Here is a 23,312-nt window from a genome sequence, read left to right as displayed (position 1 = left end):
AGTTTGTCTGTGTGTACATTTTAATGTTAGTGTATCTGTGTGTACATCTTAATGTTAGTGTGTCTGTGTGTGCATCTTAATATTAGTGTGTCTGTGTGTACATCTTAATATTAGTGTGTCTGTGTGTACATTTTAATGTTAGTGTGTCTGTGTGTACATCTTAATGTTAGTGTGTATGTGTGTACATCTTAATGTAAGTGTGTACATCTTAGTGTTAGTGTGTCTGTGTGTACATCTTAATATTAGTGTGTCTGTGTGTACATTTTAATGTTAGTGTGTCTGTGTGTACATCTTAATATTAGTGTGTCTGTGTGTACATTTTAATGTTAGTGTGTCTGTGTGTACATCTTAATATTAGTGTGTCTGTGTGTACATCTTATTGTAAGTGTGTCCATCTTAGTGTTAGTGTGTCTTTGTGTGCATCTTAATATTAGTGTGTCTGTGTGTACATTTTAATGTTAGTGTGTCCGTGTGTACATCTACATGTTAGTGTGTCTGTGTGTACATCTTAATATTAGTGTGTCTTTGTGTACATCTTAATGTTAGTGTGTCTGTGTGTACATCTTAATGTAAGTGTGTACATCTTAATATTAGTGTGTCTGTGTGTACATCTCAATCTTAATGTGTCTGTGAGTACATCTTAATATTAGTGTGTCTTTGTGTACATCTTAATGTTAGTGTGTCTGTGTGTACATCTTAATGTAAGTGTGTACATCTTAGTGTTAGTGTGTCTGTGTGTACATCTTAATATTAGTGTGTCTGTGTGTACATTTTAATGTTAGTGTGTCTGTGTGTACATCTTAATGTTAGTGTGTCTGTGTGTACATTTTAATGTTAGTGTGTCTGTGTGTACATCTTAATATTAGTGTGTCTGTGTGTACATCTTAATGTAAGTGTGTACATCTTAGTGTTAGTGTGTCTTTGTGTACATCTTAATATTAGTGTGTCTGTGTGTACATTTTAATGTTAGTGTGTCCCTGTGTACATCTACATGTTAGTGTGTCTGTGTGTACATCTTAATATTAGTGTGTCTTTGTGTACATCTTAATGTTAGTGTGTCTGTGTGTACATCTTAATGTAAATGTGTACATCTTAATATTAGTGTGTCTGTGTGTACATCTTAATATTAGTGTGTCTGTGTGTACATCTTAATATTAGTGTGTGTACATCTTAATATTAGTGTGTCTGTGTGTACATTTTAATGTTAGTGTGTCTGTGTGTACATCTTAATATTAGTGTGTCTGTGTGTACATCTTAATGTAAGTGTGTACATCTTAATATTAGTGTGTCTGTGTGTACATCTTAATGTTAGTGTGTCTGTGTGTACATCTTAATGTAAGTGTGTACATCTTAATATTAGTGTGTCTGTGTGTACATCTTAATATTAGTGTGTCTTTGTGTACATCTTAATGTTAGTGTGTCTGTGTGTACATCTTAATGTAAGTGTGTACATCTTAGTGTTAGTGTGTCTGTGTGTACATCTTAATATTAGTGTGTCTGTGTGTACATCTTAATGTTAGTGTGTCTGTGTGTACATCTTAATATTAGTGTGTCTTTGTGTACATCTTAATGTTAGTGTGTCTGTGTGTACATCTTAATGTAAGTGTGTACATCTTAGTGTTAGTGTGTCTGTGTGTACATCTTAATATTAGTGTGTCTGTGTGTACATCTTAATATGAGTTTGTCTGTGTGTACATTTTAATGTTAGTGTATCTGTGTGTACATCTTAATGTTAGTGTGTCTGTGTGTGCATCTTAATATTAGTGTGTCTGTGTGTACATCTTAATATTAGTGTGTCTGTGTGTACATTTTAATGTTAGTGTGTCTGTGTGTACATCTTAATGTTAGTGTGTATGTGTGTACATCTTAATGTAAGTGTGTACATCTTAGTGTTAGTGTGTCTGTGTGTACATCTTAATATTAGTGTGTCTGTGTGTACATCTTAATGTTAGTGTGTCTGTGTGTACATCTTAATGTAAGTGTGTACATCTTAGTGTTAGTGTGTCTGTGTGTGCATCTTAATGTAAGTGTGTACATCTTAATATTAGTGTGTCTGTGTGTACATCTTAATATTAGTGTTTCTGTGTGTACATCTTAATATTAGTGTGTCTGTGTGTACATTTTAATGTTAGTGTGTCTGTGTGTACATCTTAATGTTAGTGTGTCTGTGTGTACATCTTAATGTAAGTGTGTACATCTTAGTGTTAGTGTGTCTGTGTGTACATCCTAATATTAGTGTGTCTGTGTGTACATTTTAATGTTAGTGTGTCTGTGTGTACATCTTAATATTAGTGTGTCTGTGTGTACATTTTAATGTTAGTGTGTCTGTGTGTACATCTTAATATTAGTGTGTCTGTGTGTACATCTTAATGTAAGTGTGTACATCTTAGTGTTAGTGTGTCTTTGTGTACATCTTAATATTAGTGTGTCTGTGTGTACATTTTAATGTTAGTGTGTCCGTGTGTACATCTACATGTTAGTGTGTCTGTGTGTACATCTTAATATTAGTGTGTCTTTGTGTACATCTTAATGTTAGTGTGTCTGTGTGTACATCTTAATTTAAGTGTGTACATCTTAATGTTAGTGTGTCTGTGTGTACATCTCAATCTTAATGTGTCTGTGTGTACATCTTAATATTAGTGTGTCTTTGTGTACATCTTAATGTTAGTGTGTCTGTGTGTACATCTTAATGTAAGTGTGTACATCTTAGTGTTAGTGTGTCTGTGTGTACATCTTAATATTAGTGTGTCTGTGTGTACATTTTAATGTTAGTGTGTCTGTGTGTACATCTTAATGTTAGTGTGTCTGTGTGTACATTTTAATGTTAGTGTGTCTGTGTGTACATCTTAATATTAGTGTGTCTGTGTGTACATCTTAATGTAAGTGTGTACATCTTAGTTTTAGTGTGTCTTTGTGTACATCTTAATATTAGTGTGTCTGTGTGTACATTTTAATGTTAGTGTGTCCGTGTGTACATCTACATGTTAGTGTGTCTGTGTGTACATCTTAATGTTAGTGTGTCTGTGTGTACATCTTAATATTAGTTTGTCTGTGTGTACATTTTAATGTTAGTGTGTCTGTGTGTACATCTTAGTGTTAGTTTGTCTTTGTGTACATCTTAATATTAGTGTGTCTGTGTGTACACTTTAATGTTAGTGTGTCCGTGTGTACATCTACATGTTAGTGTGTCTGTGTGTACATCTTAATATTAGTGTGTCTTTGTGTACATCTTAATGTTAGTGTGTCTGTGTGTACATCTTAATGTAAGTGTGTACATCTTAATATTAGTGTGTCTGTGTGTACATCTCAATCTTAATGTGTCTGTGTGTACATCTTAATGTTAGTGTGTCTGTGTGTACATCTTAATGTTAGTGTGTCTGTGTGTACATCTTAATGTAAGTGTGTACATCTTAATATTAGTGTGTCTGTGTGTACATCTCAATCTTAATGTGTCTGTGTGTACATCTTAATATTAGTGTGTCTTTGTGTACATCTTAATGTTAGTGTGTCTGTGTGTACATCTTAATGTAAGTGTGTACATCTCAGTGTTAGTGTGTCTGTGTGTACATTTTATTGTTAGTGTGTCTGTGTGTACATCTTAATGTTAGTGTGTCTGTGTGTACATCTTAATGTAAGTGTGTACATCTTAATATTAGTGTGTCTGTGTGTACATCTTAATATTAGTGTGTCTGTGTGTACATCTTAATATTAGTGTGTCTGTGTGTACATTTTAATGTTAGTGTGTCTGTGTGTACATCTTAATGTTAGTGTGTTTGTGTGTACATCTTAATGTAAGTGTGTACATCTTAGTGTTAGTGTGTCTGTGTGTACATCTTAATATTAGTGTGTCTGTGTGTACATTTTAATGTTAGTGTGTCTGTGTGTACATCTTAATATTAGTGTGTCTGTGTGTACATTTTAATGTTAGTGTGTCTGTGTGTACATCTTAATATTAGTGTGTCTGTGTGTACATCTTAATGTAAGTGTGTACATCTTAGTGTTAGTTTGTCTTTGTGTACATCTTAATATTAGTGTGTCTGTGTGTACACTTTAATGTTAGTGTGTCCGTGTGTACATCTACATGTTAGTGTGTCTGTGTGTACATCTTAATATTAGTGTGTCTTTGTGTACATCTTAATGTTAGTGTGTCTGTGTGTACATCTTAATGTAAGTGTGTACATCTTAATATTAGTGTGTCTGTGTGTACATCTCAATCTTAATGTGTCTGTGTGTACATCTTAATGTTAGTGTGTCTGTGTGTACATCTTAATGTTAGTGTGTCTGTGTGTACATCTTAATGTAAGTGTGTACATCTTAATATTAGTGTGTCTGTGTGTACATCTCAATCTTAATGTGTCTGTGTGTACATCTTAATATTAGTGTGTCTTTGTGTACATCTTAATGTTAGTGTGTCTGTGTGTACATCTTAATGTAAGTGTGTACATCTCAGTGTTAGTGTGTCTGTGTGTACATTTTATTGTTAGTGTGTCTGTGTGTACATCTTAATGTTAGTGTGTCTGTGTGTACATCTTAATGTAAGTGTGTACATCTTAGTGTTAGTGTGTCTGTGTGTACATCTTAATATTAGTGTGTCTTTGTGTACATCTTAATGTTAGTGTGTCTGTGTGTACATCTTAATGTAAATGTGTACATCTTAATATTAGTGTGTCTGTGTGTACATCTTAATATTAGTGTGTCTGCATCTTAATATTAGTGTGTGTACATCTTAATATTAGTGTGTCTGTGTGTACATTTTAATGTTAGTGTGTCTGTGTGTACATCTTAATATTAGTGTGTCTGTGTGTACATCTTAATGTAAGTGTGTACATCTTAATGTTAGTGTGTCTGTGTGTACATCTTAATGTAAGTGTGTACATCTTAATATTAGTGTGTCTGTGTGTACATCTTAATATTAGTGTGTCTTTGTGTACATCTTAACGTTAGTGTGTCTGTGTGTACATCTTAATGTAAGTGTGTACATCTTAGTGTTAGTGTGTCTGTGTGTACATCTTAATATTAGTGTGTCTGTGTGTACATTTTATTGTTAGTGTGTCTGTGTGTACATCCTAATATGAGTTTGTCTGTGTGTACATTTTAATGTTAGTGTATCTGTGTGTACATCTTAATGTTAGTGTGTCTGTGTGTGCATCTTTATATTAGTGTGTCTGTGTGTACATCTTAATATTAGTGTGTCTGTGTGTACATTTTAATGTTAGTGTGTCTGTGTGTACATCTTAATATTAGTTTGTCTGTGTGTACATTTTAATGTTAGTGTGTCTGTGTGTACATCTTAATGTTAGTGTGTCTGTGTGTACATCTTAATATTAGTGTGTCTGTGTGTACATCTTAATGTTAGTGTGTCTGTGTGTACATCTTAATGTAAGTGTGTACATCTTAGTCTTAGTGTGTCTGTGTGTACATCTTAATATTAGTGTGTCTATGTTTACATCTTAATGTTAGTGTGTCTGTGTGTACAACTAAATGTTAGTTTGTCTGTGTGTACATCTTAATGTAAGTGTGTACATCTTAATATTAGTGTGTCTGTGTGTACATCTTAATGTTAGTGTGTCTGTGTGTACATCTTAATGTAAGTGTGTACATCTTAGTCTTAGTGTGTCTGTGTGTACATCTTAATATTAGTGTTTCTATGTTTACATCTTAATATTAGTGTGTCTGTGTGTACATCTTAATGTTAGTGTGTCTGTGTGTACATCTTAATGAATGTGTGTACATCTTAATATTAGTGTGTCTGTGTGTACATCTTAATCTTAATGTGTCTGTGTGTACATCTTAATATTAGTGTGTCTGTGTGTACATCTTAATATTAGTGTGTCTTTGTGTACATCTTAATGTTAGTGTGTCTGTGTGTACATCTTAGTGTTAGTGTGTCTGTGTGTACATCTTAATATTAGTGTGTCTGTGTGTACATTTTAATGTTAGTGTGTCTGTGTGTACATCTTAATGTAAGTGTGTACATCTTAATATTAGTGTGTCTGTGTGTACATCTTAATATTAGTGTGTCTTTGTGTACATCTTAATGTTAGTGTGTCTGTGTGTACATCTTAATGTAAGTGTGTACATCTTAGTGTTAGTGTTTCTGTGTGTACATCTTAATATTAGTGTGTCTGTGTGTACATTTTAATGTTAGTGTGTCTGTGTGTACATCTTAATATTAGTTTGTCTGTGTGTACATTTTAATGTTAGTGTGTCTGTGTGTACATCTTAATGTTAGTGTGTCTGTGTGTACATCTTAATGTAAGTGTGTACATCTTAATTATAGTGTGTCTGTGTGTACATCTTAATATTAGTGTGTCTGTGTGTACATCTTAATGTTAGTGTGTCTGTGTGTACATCTTAATGTAAGTGTGTACATCTTAATATTAGTGTGTCTGTGTGTACATCTCAATCTTAATGTGTCTGTGTGTACATCTTAATATTAGTGTGTCTTTGTGTACATCTTAATGTTAGTGTGTCTGTGTGTACATCTTAATGTAAGTGTGTACATCTCAGTGTTAGTGTTTCTGTGTGTACATTTTAATGTTAGTGTGTCTGTGTGTACATCTTAATGTTAGTGTGTCTGTGTGTACATCTTAATGTAAGTGTGTACATCTTAATATTAGTGTGTCTGTGTGTACATCTTAATGTAAGTGTGTACATCTTAATGTTAGTGTGTCTGTGTGTACATCTTAATGTAAGTGTGTACATCTTAATATTAGTGTGTCTGTGTGTACATCTTAATATTAGTGTGTCTTTGTGTACATCTTAATGTTAGTGTGTCTGTGTGTACATCTTAATGTAAGTGTGTACATCTTAGTGTTAGTGTGTCTGTGTGTACATCTTAATATTAGTGTGTCTGTGTGTACATTTTAATGTTAGTGTGTCTGTGTGTACATCTTAATATGAGTTTGTCTGTGTGTACATTTTAATGTTAGTGTATCTGTGTGTACATCTTAATGTTAGTGTGTCTGTGTGTGCATCTTAATGTAAGTGTGTACATTTTAATGTTAGTGTGTCTGTGTGTACATCTTAATATGAGTTTGTCTGTGTGTACATTTTAATGTTAGTGTATCTGTGTGTACATCTTAATGTTAGTGTGTCTGTGTGTGCATCTTAATGTAAGTGTGTACATCTTAATATTAGTGTGTCTGTGTGTACATCTTAATATTAGTGTTTCTGTGTGTACATCTTAATATTAGTGTGTCTGTGTGTACATTTTAATGTTAGTGTGTCTGTGTGTACATCTTAATGTTAGTGTGTCTGTGTGTACATCTTAATGTAAGTGTGTACATCTTAGTGTTAGTGTGTCTGTGTGTACATCTTAATATTAGTGTGTCTGTGTGTACATTTTAATGTTAGTGTGTCTGTGTGTACATCTTAATATTAGTGTGTCTGTGTGTACATTTTAATGTTAGTGTGTCTGTGTGTACATCTTAATATTAGTGTGTCTGTGTGTACATCTTAATGTAAGTGTGTACATCTTAGTGTTAGTGTGTCTTTGTGTACATCTTAATATTAGTGTGTCTGTGTGTACATTTTAATGTTAGTGTGTCCGTGTGTACATCTACATGTTAGTGTGTCTGTGTGTACATCTTAATATTAGTGTGTCTTTGTGTACATCTTAATGTTAGTGTGTCTGTGTGTACATCTTAATGTAAGTGTGTACATCTTAATATTAGTGTGTCTGTGTGTACATCTCAATCTTAATGTGTCTGTGTGTACATCTTAATATTAGTGTGTCTTTGTGTACATCTTAATGTTAGTGTGTCTGTGTGTACATCTTAATGTAAGTGTGTACATCTTAGTGTTAGTGTGTCTGTGTGTACATCTTAATATTAGTGTGTCTGTGTGTACATTTTAATGTTAGTGTGTCTGTGTGTACATCTTAATGTTAGTGTGTCTGTGTGTACATTTTAATGTTAGTGTGTCTGTGTGTACATCTTAATATTAGTGTGTCTGTGTGTACATCTTAATGTAAGTGTGTACATCTTAGTGTTAGTGTGTCTTTGTGTACATCTTAATATTAGTGTGTCTGTGTGTACATTTTAATGTTAGTGTGTCCGTGTGTACATCTACATGTTAGTGTGTCTGTGTGTACATCTTAATATTAGTGTGTCTGTATGTACATTTTAATGTTAGTGTGTCTGTGTGTACATCTTAATATTAGTGTGTCTGTGTGTACATCTTAATGTAAGTGTGTACATCTTAGTGTTAGTGTGTCTTTGTGTACATCTTAATATTAGTGTGTCTGTGTGTACACTTTAATGTTAGTGTGTCCGTGTGTACATCTACATGTTAGTGTGTCTGTGTGTACATCTTAATATTAGTGTGTCTTTGTGTACATCTTAATGTTAGTGTGTCTGTGTGTACATCTTAATGTAAGTGTGTACATCTTAATATTAGTGTGTCTGTGTGTACATCTCAATCTTAATGTGTCTGTGTGTACATCTTAATGTTAGTGTGTCTGTGTGTACATCTTAATGTTAGTGTGTCTGTGTGTACATCTTAATGTAAGTGTGTACATCTTAATATTAGTGTGTCTGTGTGTACATCTCAATCTTAATGTGTCTGTGTGTACATCTTAATATTAGTGTGTCTTTGTGTACATCTTAATGTTAGTGTGTCTGTGTGTACATCTTAATGTAAATGTGTACATCTTAATATTAGTGTGTCTGTGTGTACATCTTAATATTAGTGTGTCTGTGTGTGCATCTTAATATTAGTGTGTGTACATCTTAATATTAGTGTGTCTGTGTGTACATTTTAATGTTAGTGTGTCTGTGTGTACATCTTAATATTAGTGTGTCTGTGTGTACATCTTAATGTAAGTGTGTACATCTTAATATTAGTGTGTCTGTGTGTACATCTTAATGTTAGTGTGTCTGTGTGTACATCTTAATGTAAGTGTGTACATCTTAATATTAGTGTGTCTGTGTGTACATCTTAATATTAGTGTGTCTTTGTGTACATCTTAATGTTAGTGTGTCTGTGTGTACATCTTAATGTAAGTGTGTACATCTTAGTGTTAGTGTGTCTGTGTGTACATCTTAATATTAGTGTGTCTGTGTGTACATCTTAATATGAGTTTGTCTGTGTGTACATTTTAATGTTAGTGTATCTGTGTGTACATCTTAATGTTAGTGTGTCTGTGTGTGCATCTTAATATTAGTGTGTCTGTGTGTACATCTTAATATTAGTGTGTCTGTGTGTACATTTTAATGTTAGTGTGTCTGTGTGTACATCTTAATGTTAGTGTGTATGTGTGTACATCTTAATGTAAGTGTGTACATCTTAGTGTTAGTGTGTCTGTGTGTACATCTTAATATTAGTGTGTCTGTGTGTACATTTTAATGTTAGTGTGTCTGTGTGTACATCTTAATATTAGTGTGTCTGTGTGTACATTTTAATGTTAGTGTGTCTGTGTGTACATCTTAATATTAGTGTGTCTGTGTGTACATCTTATTGTAAGTGTGTCCATCTTAGTGTTAGTGTGTCTTTGTGTGCATCTTAATATTAGTGTGTCTGTGTGTACATTTTAATGTTAGTGTGTCCGTGTGTACATCTACATGTTAGTGTGTCTGTGTGTACATCTTAATATTAGTGTGTCTTTGTGTACATCTTAATGTTAGTGTGTCTGTGTGTACATCTTAATGTAAGTGTGTACATCTTAATATTAGTGTGTCTGTGTGTACATCTCAATCTTAATGTGTCTGTGAGTACATCTTAATATTAGTGTGTCTTTGTGTACATCTTAATGTTAGTGTGTCTGTGTGTACATCTTAATGTAAGTGTGTACATCTTAGTGTTAGTGTGTCTGTGTGTACATCTTAATATTAGTGTGTCTGTGTGTACATTTTAATGTTAGTGTGTCTGTGTGTACATCTTAATGTTAGTGTGTCTGTGTGTACATTTTAATGTTAGTGTGTCTGTGTGTACATCTTAATATTAGTGTGTCTGTGTGTACATCTTAATGTAAGTGTGTACATCTTAGTGTTAGTGTGTCTTTGTGTACATCTTAATATTAGTGTGTCTGTGTGTACATTTTAATGTTAGTGTGTCCCTGTGTACATCTACATGTTAGTGTGTCTGTGTGTACATCTTAATATTAGTGTGTCTTTGTGTACATCTTAATGTTAGTGTGTCTGTGTGTACATCTTAATGTAAATGTGTACATCTTAATATTAGTGTGTCTGTGTGTACATCTTAATATTAGTGTGTCTGTGTGTACATCTTAATATTAGTGTGTGTACATCTTAATATTAGTGTGTCTGTGTGTACATTTTAATGTTAGTGTGTCTGTGTGTACATCTTAATATTAGTGTGTCTGTGTGTACATCTTAATGTAAGTGTGTACATCTTAATATTAGTGTGTCTGTGTGTACATCTTAATGTTAGTGTGTCTGTGTGTACATCTTAATGTAAGTGTGTACATCTTAATATTAGTGTGTCTGTGTGTACATCTTAATATTAGTGTGTCTTTGTGTACATCTTAATGTTAGTGTGTCTGTGTGTACATCTTAATGTAAGTGTGTACATCTTAGTGTTAGTGTGTCTGTGTGTACATCTTAATATTAGTGTGTCTGTGTGTACATCTTAATGTTAGTGTGTCTGTGTGTACATCTTAATATTAGTGTGTCTTTGTGTACATCTTAATGTTAGTGTGTCTGTGTGTACATCTTAATGTAAGTGTGTACATCTTAGTGTTAGTGTGTCTGTGTGTACATCTTAATATTAGTGTGTCTGTGTGTACATCTTAATATGAGTTTGTCTGTGTGTACATTTTAATGTTAGTGTATCTGTGTGTACATCTTAATGTTAGTGTGTCTGTGTGTGCATCTTAATATTAGTGTGTCTGTGTGTACATCTTAATATTAGTGTGTCTGTGTGTACATTTTAATGTTAGTGTGTCTGTGTGTACATCTTAATGTTAGTGTGTATGTGTGTACATCTTAATGTAAGTGTGTACATCTTAGTGTTAGTGTGTCTGTGTGTACATCTTAATATTAGTGTGTCTGTGTGTACATTTTAATGTTAGTGTGTCTGTGTGTACATCTTAATATTAGTGTGTCTGTGTGTACATTTTAATGTTAGTGTGTCTGTGTGTACATCTTAATATTAGTGTGTCTGTGTGTACATCTTAATGTAAGTGTGTACATCTTAGTGTTAGTGTGTCTTTGTGTGCATCTTAATATTAGTGTGTCTGTGTGTACATTTTAATGTTAGTGTGTCCGTGTGTACATCTACATGTTAGTGTGTCTGTGTGTACATCTTAATATTAGTGTGTCTTTGTGTACATCTTAATGTTAGTGTGTCTGTGTGTACATCTTAATGTAAGTGTGTACATCTTAATATTAGTGTGTCTGTGTGTACATCTCAATCTTAATGTGTCTGTGAGTACATCTTAATATTAGTGTGTCTTTGTGTACATCTTAATGTTAGTGTGTCTGTGTGTACATCTTAATGTAAGTGTGTACATCTTAGTGTTAGTGTGTCTGTGTGTACATCTTAATATTAGTGTGTCTGTGTGTACATTTTAATGTTAGTGTGTCTGTGTGTACATCTTAATGTTAGTGTGTCTGTGTGTACATTTTAATGTTAGTGTGTCTGTGTGTACATCTTAATATTAGTGTGTCTGTGTGTACATCTTAATGTAAGTGTGTACATCTTAGTGTTAGTGTGTCTTTGTGTACATCTTAATATTAGTGTTCTGTGTGTACATTTTAATGTTAGTGTGTCCCTGTGTACATCTACATGTTAGTGTGTCTGTGTGTACATCTTAATATTAGTGTGTCTTTGTGTACATCTTAATGTTAGTGTGTCTGTGTGTACATCTTAATGTAAATGTGTACATCTTAATATTAGTGTGTCTGTGTGTACATCTTAATATTAGTGTGTCTGTGTGTACATCTTAATATTAGTGTGTGTACATCTTAATATTAGTGTGTCTGTGTGTACATTTTAATGTTAGTGTGTCTGTGTGTACATCTTAATATTAGTGTGTCTGTGTGTACATCTTAATGTAAGTGTGTACATCTTAATATTAGTGTGTCTGTGTGTACATCTTAATGTTAGTGTGTCTGTGTGTACATCTTAATGTAAGTGTGTACATCTTAATATTAGTGTGTCTGTGTGTACATCTTAATATTAGTGTGTCTTTGTGTACATCTTAATGTTAGTGTGTCTGTGTGTACATCTTAATGTAAGTGTGTACATCTTAGTGTTAGTGTGTCTGTGTGTACATCTTAATATTAGTGTGTCTGTTTGTACATCTTAATGTAAGTGTGTACATCTTAGTGTTAGTGTGTCTTTGTGTACATCTTAATATTAGTGTGTCTGTGTGTACATCTTAATGTAAGTGTGTCCATCTTAGTGTAAGTGTGTCTTTGTGTGCATCTTAATATTAGTGTGTCTGTGTGTACATTTTAATGTTAGTGTGTCTGTGTGTACATCTTAATGTTAGTGTGTATGTGTGTACATCTTAATGTAAGTGTGTACATCTTAGTGTTAGTGTGTCTGTGTGTGCATCTTAATGTAAGTGTGTACATCTTAATATTAGTGTGTCTGTGTGTACATCTTAATATTAGTGTTTCTGTGTGTACATCTTAATATTAGTGTGTCTGTGTGTACATTTTAATGTTAGTGTGTCTGTGTGTACATCTTAATGTTAGTGTGTCTGTGTGTACATCTTAATGTAAGTGTGTACATCTTAGTGTTAGTGTGTCTGTGTGTACATCTTAATATTAGTGTGTCTGTGTGTACATTTTAATGTTAGTGTGTCTGTGTGTACATCTTAATGTTAGTGTGTCTGTGTGTACATTTTAATGTTAGTGTGTCTGTGTGTACATCTTAATATTAGTGTGTCTGTGTGTACATCTTAATGTAAGTGTGTACATCTTAGTGTTAGTGTGTCTTTGTGTACATCTTAATATTAGTGTGTCTGTGTGTACATTTTAATGTTAGTGTGTCCGTGTGTACATCTACATGTTAGTGTGTCTGTGTGTACATCTTAATATTAGTGTGTCTTTGTGTACATCTTAATGTTAGTGTGTCTGTGTGTACATCTTAATGTAAGTGTGTACATCTTAATATTAGTGTGTCTGTGTGTACATCTCAATCTTAATGTGTCTGTGTGTACATCTTAATATTAGTGTGTCTTTGTGTACATCTTAATGTTAGTGTGTCTGTGTGTACATCTTAATGTAAGTGTGTACATCTTAGTGTTAGTGTGTCTGTGTGTACATCTTAATATTAGTGTGTCTGTGTGTACATTTTAATGTTAGTGTGTCTGTGTGTACATCTTAATGTTAGTGTGTCTGTGTGTACATTTTAATGTTAGTGTGTCTGTGTGTACATCTTAATATTAGTGTGTCTGTGTGTACATCTTAATGTAAGTGTGTACATCTTAGTGTTAGTGTGTCTTTGTGTACATCTTAATATTAGTGTGTCTGTGTGTACATTTTAATGTTAGTGTGTCCGTGTGTACATCTACATGTTAGTGTGTCTGTGTGTACATCTTAATGTTAGTGTGTCTGTGTGTACATCTTAATATTAGTTTGTCTGTGTGTACATTTTAATGTTAGTGTGTCTGTGTGTACATCTTAATATGAGTTTGTCTGTGTGTACATTTTAATGTTAGTGTATCTGTGTGTACATCTTAATGTTAGTGTGTCTGTGTGTGCATCTTAATGTAAGTGTGTACATCTTAATATTAGTGTGTCTGTGTGTACATCTTAATATTAGTGTGTCTGTGTGTACATCTTAATATTAGTGTGTCTGTGTGTACATTTTAATGTTAGTGTGTCTGTGTGTACATCTTAATGTTAGTGTGTTTGTGTGTACATCTTAATGTAAGTGTGTACATCTTAGTGTTAGTGTGTCTGTGTGTACATCTTAATATTAGTGTGTCTGTGTGTACATTTTAATGTTAGTGTGTCTGTGTGTACATCTTAATATTAGTGTGTCTGTATGTACATTTTAATGTTAGTGTGTCTGTGTGTACATCTTAATATTAGTGTGTCTGTGTGTACATCTTAATGTAAGTGTGTACATCTTAGTGTTAGTGTGTCTTTGTGTACATCTTAATATTAGTGTGTCTGTGTGTACATTTTAATGTTAGTGTGTCCGTGTGTACATCTACATGTTAGTGTGTCTGTGTGTACATCTTAATATTAGTGTGTCTTTGTGTACATCTTAATGTTAGTGTGTCTGTGTGTACATCTTAATGTAAGTGTGTACATCTTAATATTAGTGTGTCTGTGTGTACATCTCAATCTTAATGTGTCTGTGTGTACATCTTAATATTAGTGTGTCTTTGTGTACATCTTAATGTTAGTGTGTCTGTGTGTACATCTTAATGTAAGTGTGTACATCTTAGTGTTAGTGTGTCTGTGTGTACATCTTAATATTAGTGTGTCTGTGTGTACATTTTAATGTTAGTGTGTCTGTGTGTACATCTTAATGTTAGTGTGTCTGTGTGTACATTTTAATGTTAGTGTGTCTGTGTGTACATCTTAATATTAGTGTGTCTGTGTGTACATCTTAATGTAAGTGTGTACATCTTAGTGTTAGTGTGTCTTTGTGTACATCTTAATATTAGTGTGTCTGTGTGTACATTTTAATGTTAGTGTGTCCGTGTGTACATCTACATGTTAGTGTGTCTGTGTGTACATCTTAATGTTAGTGTGTCTGTGTGTACATCTTAATATTAGTTTGTCTGTGTGTACATTTTAATGTTAGTGTGTCTGTGTGTACATCTTAATATGAGTTTGTCTGTGTGTACATTTTAATGTTAGTGTATCTGTGTGTACATCTTAATGTTAGTGTGTCTGTGTGTGCATCTTAATGTAAGTGTGTACATCTTAATATTAGTGTGTCTGTGTGTACATCTTAATATTAGTGTGTCTGTGTGTACATCTTAATATTAGTGTGTCTGTGTGTACATTTTAATGTTAGTGTGTCTGTGTGTACATCTTAATGTTAGTGTGTTTGTGTGTACATCTTAATGTAAGTGTGTACATCTTAGTGTTAGTGTGTCTGTGTGTACATCTTAATATTAGTGTGTCTGTGTGTACATTTTAATGTTAGTGTGTCTGTGTGTACATCTTAATATTAGTGTGTCTGTATGTACATTTTAATGTTAGTGTGTCTGTGTGTACATCTTAATATTAGTGTGTCTGTGTGTACATCTTAATGTAAGTGTGTACATCTTAGTGTTAGTGTGTCTTTGTGTACATCTTAATATTAGTGTGTCTGTGTGTACACTTTAATGTTAGTGTGTCCGTGTGTACATCTACATGTTAGTGTGTCTGTGTGTACATCTTAATATTAGTGTGTCTTTGTGTACATCTTAATGTTAGTGTGTCTGTGTGTACATCTTAATGTAAGTGTGTACATCTTAATATTAGTGTGTCTGTGTGTACATCTCAATCTTAATGTGTCTGTGTGTACATCTTAATGTTAGTGTGTCTGTGTGTACATCTTAATGTTAGTGTGTCTGTGTGTACATCTTAATGTAAGTGTGTACATCTTAATATTAGTGTGTCTGTGTGTACATCTCAATCTTAATGTGTCTGTGTGTACATCTTAATATTAGTGTGTCTTTGTGTACATCTTAATGTTAGTGTGTCTGTGTGTACATCTTAATGTAAATGTGTACATCTTAATATTAGTGTGTCTGTGTGTACATCTTAATATTAGTGTGTCTGTGTGTGCATCTTAATATTAGTGTGTGTACATCTTAATATTAGTGTGTCTGTGTGTACATTTTAATGTTAGTGTGTCTGTGTGTACATCTTAATATTAGTGTGTCTGTGTGTACATCTTAATGTAAGTGTGTACATCTTAATATTAGTGTGTCTGTGTGTACATCTTAATGTTAGTGTGTCTGTGTGTACATCTTAATGTAAGTGTGTACATCTTAATATTAGTGTGTCTGTGTGTACATCTTAATATTAGTGTGTCTTTGTGTACATCTTAATGTTAGTGTGTCTGTGTGTACATCTTAATGTAAGTGTGTACATCTTAGTGTTAGTGTGTCTGTGTGTACATCTTAATATTAGTGTGTCTGTGTGTACATCTTAATATGAGTTTGTCTGTGTGTACATTTTAATGTTAGTGTATCTGTGTGTACATCTTAATGTTAGTGTGTCTGTGTGTGCATCTTAATATTAGTGTGTCTATGTGTACATCTTAATATTAGTGTGTCTGTGTGTACATTTTAATGTTAGTGTGTCTGTGTGTACATCTTAATGTTAGTGTGTATGTGTGTACATCTTAATGTAAGTGTGTACATCTTAGTGTTAGTGTGTCTGTGTGTACATCTTAATATTAGTGTGTCTGTGTGTACATTTTAATGTTAGTGTGTCTGTGTGTAGATCTTAATATTAGTGTGTCTGTGTGTACATTTTAATGTTAGTGTGTCTGTGTGTACATCTTAATATTAGTGTGTCTGTGTGTACATCTTATTGTAAGTGTGTCCATCTTAGTGTTAGTGTGTCTTTGTGTGCATCTTAATATTAGTGTGTCTGTGTGTACATCTTAATGTAAGTGTGTACATCTTAATATTAGTGTGTCTGTGTGTACATCTCAATCTTAATGTGTCTGTGTGTACATCTTAATATTAGTGTGTCTTTGTGTACATCTTAATGTTAGTGTGTCTGTGTGTACATCTTAATGTAAATGTGTACATCTTAATATTAGTGTGTCTGTGATACGTAGATACAGCTTCTATAATCATGACGGAGGCTCGGTAGTTTTACTGAACTTTGTTGTTCAGGTTTATTGAACAAAACACAGCGGCTAAATACAACTTTTTCTGATTTACATTTTTGTTAAGATGGCGTCATGAAAACTAGAACAGATCCTGTTTTCACCCTTCACAATAAAACACTTCCGTTTCTTCAAATTAAAACCACATGGCACCCTGCAATTTGGAAACACGACTGCACCCATGTTACAACCAACAATCAATGCCCAATGTCCAGAACTGCAAATAAGTCACAACATCCTCCCGCCCAATGAACAACTGTTCATACGTATCAAATTGACCTTTAACCTATTTCTAATGGGTATAGTAACTGAACAGGCCTTCTTAACACGCTGCCTGTAGAAGTGCAAACATTACATGAACGTATGAGGCCATCTCTGCCTGGAAAGACCTCTACGAGTCTACCCATCTTCCATGTCTGTCTGGGTGTGTTGTCCTCCCCAATGAGAACAACATCTCCTACTTTAAGTGCTGTTGGAGTAGGAGTGTCCACTTTGTGAGCGGATTTCAAGTCCAATAGATAGTCTCTGCGCCAGCTGTTCCAAAAGCTGGTCAAAAGTCTCTGCTGGTATTTCCACCTTTTACCAAGCTCCTCACGGTTTGCTGTGAGCACCTGAGCTGGAGAAAGAAAGGTCTTTGGTGGCAAGGAAGTCAAGCGTTTACCAACCAGGAAGTGTGAAGGGGTAAGTGGCTGGGGCTCTAATACATCACTATGTACATACGACAGAGGCCTAGAATTCAACACTGCCTCAACCTCAGTAAGTACAGTTGTGAGTTCCTCAAAGCTCAAAGAGGCTTTTCCCAGTACCTTCTTTAAGCATGTTTTAACAGATCTCACAAGCCTTTCCCAGAAGCCCCCCCACCAGGCAGCCCGCTCAGCAATGAACTTCCAGGTGATCCCTTTCTCAGTAAAAAACTCTGTGAGCTTTGAACCTTTAATGTTTTGCCATAACTCCTTTAGATCTTTGTCTGCTCTTTTGAATGTCTTCGCATTATCAGAGTAGATGATCTTACATAGCCCTCGTCTTGCAATGAATCGCTTTAAGGCTAGTAGAAAGTTCTCTGTAGTCTGATCTGAAACCAACTCCAAATGTACTGCTCTCGTTACTGCACATGTAAACAGCGTGATGTATGCCTTTACTGGTTGCCCCTTAGATCTAACATACAAGGGTCCTGCAAAATCTACACCTGTAACTTCAAAAGGAGGTGACTCAGTTACTCTATCTCGAGGTAAAGGAGCGGTAATCTGCTTTGCTGCTTTAACCTTAAGTTTTCTGCAAATGTAACAACTTGAAACAATGCGTTTTACAAGCTGTCTCCCTCTCAAAATCCAGTAATGTTCTCTGAGTTGAATCAGTGTATCTCGTACACCAGAATGCATCACCTTTTCATGACATGAATGAACCAATAGCTCAGAGTACTTGTGATTTGTTGGTAGTACCCAGGGGTGCTGTTCTCTGAAACTAAAATCAGAGTGGTGTAGTCTTCCCCCAACACTTAGCAGACCATTTTCATCTAAGAATGGTTTCAAGTCTTTGATTTTAGAGTCTCTTTTCACATTTAGTTTTGACTTTAGCTGGGACATTTCAGAGCTAAAACAGCGCTCTTGCGTAGCCTTTACCCAGTACATTTCAGCTGCAATCAGCTCTTCTGAGGTTAACTCTCCCTGAACCCTTTGACAAGACCTTGTGTTAGTTACAAAGCGTTTTACCCATGCAGTGATTCTTAACACAGTCTTAAGCCTGCTGTACCTTTCTAAGTTCAACAGAGGTACCGTTTGTTCAGCGCTAGTGAATTGTACAACAGTCTGATACTTAGATTTCAGTTCAGTGTTTACCTCATTCACCACATTGTCATCATCAATGTCCAGCTCCCTTTCAGCTGTGGACAGTGAAGCTGGTCCGCTCCACCACAACTGGCTCTCAATAAGACTCTGTGCATGCTGACCTCGTGTAGGTAAGTCAGCAGGATTCATTTTACCAGCACAGTGGGACCACGTCTCCGGGTTTGTGAGCCCTTGTATTTCAGTCACTCTGTTGGCCACAAAGGGCTTCCACCGCTGGGCAGAGCTGCGGATCCAGTGAAGAGTGATCATCGAGTCCGTCCACATTTGAAGTTGGCTCTTCTCCATGTTCAGTGGTTTGAGAAAACTGTGTCCTAATCTTGCTCCAATAAGTGCACCCATAAGCTCCAGGCGAGGTAATGTCATTTTCTTTAGGGGTGCGACTCGCGACTTAGAGGCCACAAAGCTTGTAACAGTCTCTCCTTGTTTGTTTTTTCCTTGTAGATATGCCACAGCACTGTAAGCCTTTTCACTTGCGTCACAGTAGACATGCAACTTCACCGTGTGTGACTCTTGCTGGATCTCAATGTGGTACCACCTGGGAATAGCCATCAGGTGGAGCAGTGGTAGCTCCATACACCACTGTTCCCATTTTTCAGTCAAATCAATGGGTAATGGTTCATCCCAACTGAGCCCTCTCTCCCACATTTCTTGGAATAGGCACTTCACTCTGATAGTAAAGGGAGTGAGAAACCCAATGGGGTCAAATATGCGAGCCGATGTTTGTAGAACACTTCTCTTTGTGTTTTCTTTGTCCCGTAAAATGTCAATGAGTCCCTTTTGATCAAACACAAAATCATCTCTCTCTGGTCTCCAAACGAGTCCTAGCACTTTGAGCACGTTTCCACAGGACTCTGTATCTCCAGTCAACTCTACTCCAGTCTCCTTCCACATGGCTCTCAGGTCAGGTGAGTTGGTAACCCATTTGCAGAGGTCCATACCTGCCTGAGCGAGAATGTCTTTTGCTGTTGTTGTCACATGTAGAGCTTCCTGCACAGTAGGTGAGCTTGAAATAAAGTCATCTACATACAGAGAGTCACTGAGGATCTGTGCTGCCTTTGGTTGTTCTGTGTCAAATAGTTTGAGGTGTTTTCTGATGGTGGCAGCAAGCAGGAATGGGCTGGGAGACACTCCGAAAACCACTCTGTTCATTCTCAGGACACATACCTCATTCTTGCAGTCTTTGGTTGGGGGTCCATGCATCCACAGGAACCTAACAGCATCTTTATCCTTTTCTGCGAGGGAAATCTGAAGAAAAGCCTTGGTTATATCAGCAGTGAAGGCAATCTCATGCAACCTGAATGTGATGAGTACCTCTAGCAGGTTTGGGTTTAGATTAGGCCCTGTGTGCAAACAGTCATTGAGGGATGGGCTGTCTGCATCATGTGAGGACGCATCAAATACCACTCTCAGTTTAGTTGTGGCCTTGTCCTCTCTTACAACAGCGTGATGTGGCATGTAATATCTTACAGTCTCTTGGTTCCCTGTCACTGTTTTGTCCTCTAAAACCTCCTCACAGATCCCTTGCTGCAGGTAGTCCTGTATTACGTTGTTGTACCTGGCATACAAGGCTGCATCGGTTTTTAGTTTTCTCATAAGGCTCTCAAAACGTCTCTTTGCTACCTTAAAGTTGTCTGGAAGCTGGTCTTTGTCAGATCGCCATGGTAACTCAACTTGGTAGCGTCCATTTTCGAATGTAGTAGTCTGTTCAAAGCTTTGTAAAATGTCTGAGTCCTCTCGGCTCTCCGCCTGTTTGTTTACAATGCCCAGGGACTCGACCTCCCAGAATGCATGTAACTGTTTGGAAATCTGGGTCTCTTCAGTCAAACTTATGTGCATGCAAGTGGTTTCTGTAACGCTGGAGGTAGTCACTGGCCCCTGCAAAGCCCATCCAAAAATACTCTCAACTGCCACTAGTGAATTTGTGACCTTTTGGACCTTTCCAGTGACTGCTTGCCAGTAGTAGTCTGCTCCTATTAACACCTGCAACTCTTGATCGTTAGCACCTTCTAGTGGAAAGTCTGCAAGTTGAAGCCCTCTTTTCTTTATCTCTGCTTGAATGGGCTCGCTTGGGACCTTTATCACAGCACTGCACACCTGAGGAGTCTCTACAGCTTCAATCTCAAGTCTCTGTTCAGTGTTCCACATATTCTGGAGCTCAACTCTCACAACATTGCGTTTCTCTGTTACAGGAGAGGTGGAACCAAAAACATGGAGATTTAGTGTCTCTTGCCTTACAACTGGGAGTCCTAAGGCTCTGACGACGTTTCTGTGAATGAAACTTCGCTGGCTGCCTCCATCCAATAGACAGCGTGTTATCTTCCTCTCCTTTGGTCCTACAGTCCATGTCTTAACTGTCTGAAGTAGTACTGTGTTCTGAGTATTGGTCTTCACCTTTACAGGGCTTGTCAATGACGACAACACAGCTTCTGTATTTTCACTGCTATTGGTAGTGTTAATATCTAGCTTGGCTTCAGACTGCTCACAAACTGACAAGTGGTGTTTCCGGTTGCATAGGCTGCACAAAACCTTTACTCTGCAGTATTTTGCAATGTGTTTTGGGCCTAAGCAGACATAACACCGTCCAAGTTTTCTCAGTTTATCCTTGCGTGCACTTACTGTATGGTCGGAACAGTTCTCTGGTTTGTGGTCGCTACTGTCACAATACACACAGGTCCGGGGCACGGCACTGGCGGTGTGCAAGGCGGTCGCTGACGGGACACTCCACTTTCTGGGTTTATCGCAGGCGTAGGATGGCTTACCCACATTCTTGTGTTGTGGGCTCGGATCCTTCGATGCATGGCCTGGTCTTGTAAGCTGAAGCGCTCGTTCTCTGCTTTGCACCTCATTTTGTAGAAACTGAATCAACTCTGGCACCTTCCATTCGTTGGTCGCGTTTGGTTGGCGGGTGTAGGCGAGTGCGATGTCCTCCGGAATGAGCTGCAGTAGCACTGGACAAAGCAGGCAGCCGTACGTGTCACTCTGGACTCCAAGTGACTCCAAACTGCGTATCTGGATCTCACATTCATCATACAAGTGCCTCAAAGCTGTAACATCGGAAGATCTTTTAACAGGGTTTAAGTTCAGTAATTTGGACATATGGGCACTTATCACAATGTCCTTTCTCCCAAAGCGGCTCTGGAGTAACTCTATTGCAGCATCGTAGTTGGCATCTGTCATTGTAAGCCCTGCAATAGTTCTAGCAGCTGCTCCAGTCAGGTAGGATCTGAGGTAAGTAAACTTGTCTGTCTTGCATAGTACCTCATTTCTGTGAATAGCTGTTTCATATTGTGACCAGAATTCCTGCCACTGGCTTATTTCACCATCGTACTTTGTTATCATTAGCTTAGGAAGTTTAACAGTTTGTCTGGACTGTGATGTAAATGAACCGCTGCTCCCATCGCTCACGCGCACTCTCGGGGTGTCTCTGATGGTTTCCTGATGCCCGATGGCGGTGGTGGCGCGAACCTTCCAAGTGAGAACGCGGTCCATGTAATCCAGTGTGCTTGAAATCTCCGTGTCCAGATCGTCCGTGGACGTCACATCTTCTATGCCCTTGTCCAAGTCCAATAAACTGTCCTCCTTCGATGATAAAACTGCCAGAAACTCGCGTAGTTTGTCAGTATCTGGTCTTTCCTTCCCCACCTCGTCCTCTAGGCGGGTTAACAGCCTCGTCGTAGCGGCGCGAATAGTCGCCCGCTTCCTTTTCAGCCGCTCGAGTCCCTCCGTCATGACGGCTGCTAAACCGAGCCGTTAGCTGTTCACTTCGTTCGAAAAAGTTCTTAAAGTCCTTACATCCCGGGTTTCGGCACCAAATGATACGTAGATACAGCTTCTATAATCATGACGGAGGCTCGGTAGTTTTACTGAACTTTGTTGTTCAGGTTTATTGAACAAAACACAGCGGCTAAATACAACTTTTTCTGATTTACATTTTTGTTAAGATGGCGTCATGAAAACTAGAACAGATCCTGTTTTCACCCTTCACAATAAAACACTTCCGTTTCTTCAAATTAAAACCACATGGCACCCTGCAATTTGGAAACACGACTGCACCCATGTTACAACCAACAATCAATGCCCAATGTCCAGAACTGCAAATAAGTCACAACATCCTGTGTGTACATCTTAATATTAGTGTGTCTGTGTGTGCATCTTAATATTAGTGTGTGTACATCTTAATATTAGTGTGTCTGTGTGTACATTTTAATGTTAGTGTGTCTGTGTGTACATCTTAATATTAGTGTGTCTGTGTGTACATCTTAATGTAAGTGTGTACATCTTAATATTAGTGTGTCTGTGTGTACATCTTAATGTTAGTGTGTCTGTGTGTACATCTTAATGTAAGTGTGTACATCTTAATATTAGTGTGTCTGTGTGTACATCTTAATATTAGTGTGTCTTTGTGTACATCTTAATGTTAGTGTGTCTGTGTGTACATCTTAATGTAAGTGTGTACATCTTAGTGTTAGTGTGTCTGTGTGTACATCTTAATATTAGTGTGTCTGTGTGTACATCTTAATATGAGTTTGTCTGTGTGTACATTTTAATGTTAGTGTATCTGTGTGTACATCTTAATGTTAGTGTGTCTGTGTGTGCATCTTAATATTAGTGTGTCTATGTGTACATCTTAATATTAGTGTGTCTGTGTGTACATTTTAATGTTAGTGTGTCTGTGTGTACATCTTAATGTTAGTGTGTATGTGT

At 36.3% G+C, this 23,312-nt stretch overlaps 1 protein-coding gene across 2 annotated transcripts; it reads right to left on the bottom strand.

Moving 5' to 3' along the window:
• Positions 1–16,745: 16,745 nt before the first annotated feature.
• LOC144411418 (uncharacterized) lies at positions 16,746–22,566 on the bottom strand. 2 transcript variants are annotated; one of them, XM_078108029.1, is made up of 2 exons: positions 21,225–22,566; positions 16,746–19,853 (listed from the first exon to the last, which is right to left on the bottom strand). In XM_078108029.1, exons 1-2 carry the CDS (start codon positions 22,335–22,337, stop codon positions 17,046–17,048), a joined length of 3,921 nt encoding a protein of 1,306 aa, XP_077964155.1. In that variant the 5' UTR covers positions 22,338–22,566; the 3' UTR covers positions 16,746–17,045. The 2 variants fall into 2 exon arrangements, with proteins under 2 accessions (XP_077964155.1, XP_077964157.1); XM_078108031.1 differs by having other exon boundaries at positions 21,368–22,551.
• Positions 22,567–23,312: the final 746 nt, after the last annotated feature.

The sequence above is a fragment of the Gasterosteus aculeatus genome, chromosome 8 (assembly GCF_964276395.1).
Source record: "Gasterosteus aculeatus chromosome 8, fGasAcu3.hap1.1, whole genome shotgun sequence".
NCBI lineage: Eukaryota > Metazoa > Chordata > Actinopteri > Perciformes > Gasterosteidae > Gasterosteus > Gasterosteus aculeatus.
This window is presented reverse-complemented; position numbering and strand designations above follow the sequence as displayed.

What these genes read in the sequence shown, in the direction of transcription:
- LOC144411418 (XM_078108029.1), bottom strand. Translation starts at nt 22,337, where the DNA reads ATGACGGAGGGACTCGAGCGGCTGAAAAGGAAGCGGGCGACTATTCGC. An exon ending in AGAACTGTTCCGACCATACA is followed by an intron (nt 19,854 to 21,224) that starts GTAAGTGCACGC and finishes GCTTTTCTTCAG; the next exon opens with ATTTCCCTCGCAGAAAAGGA.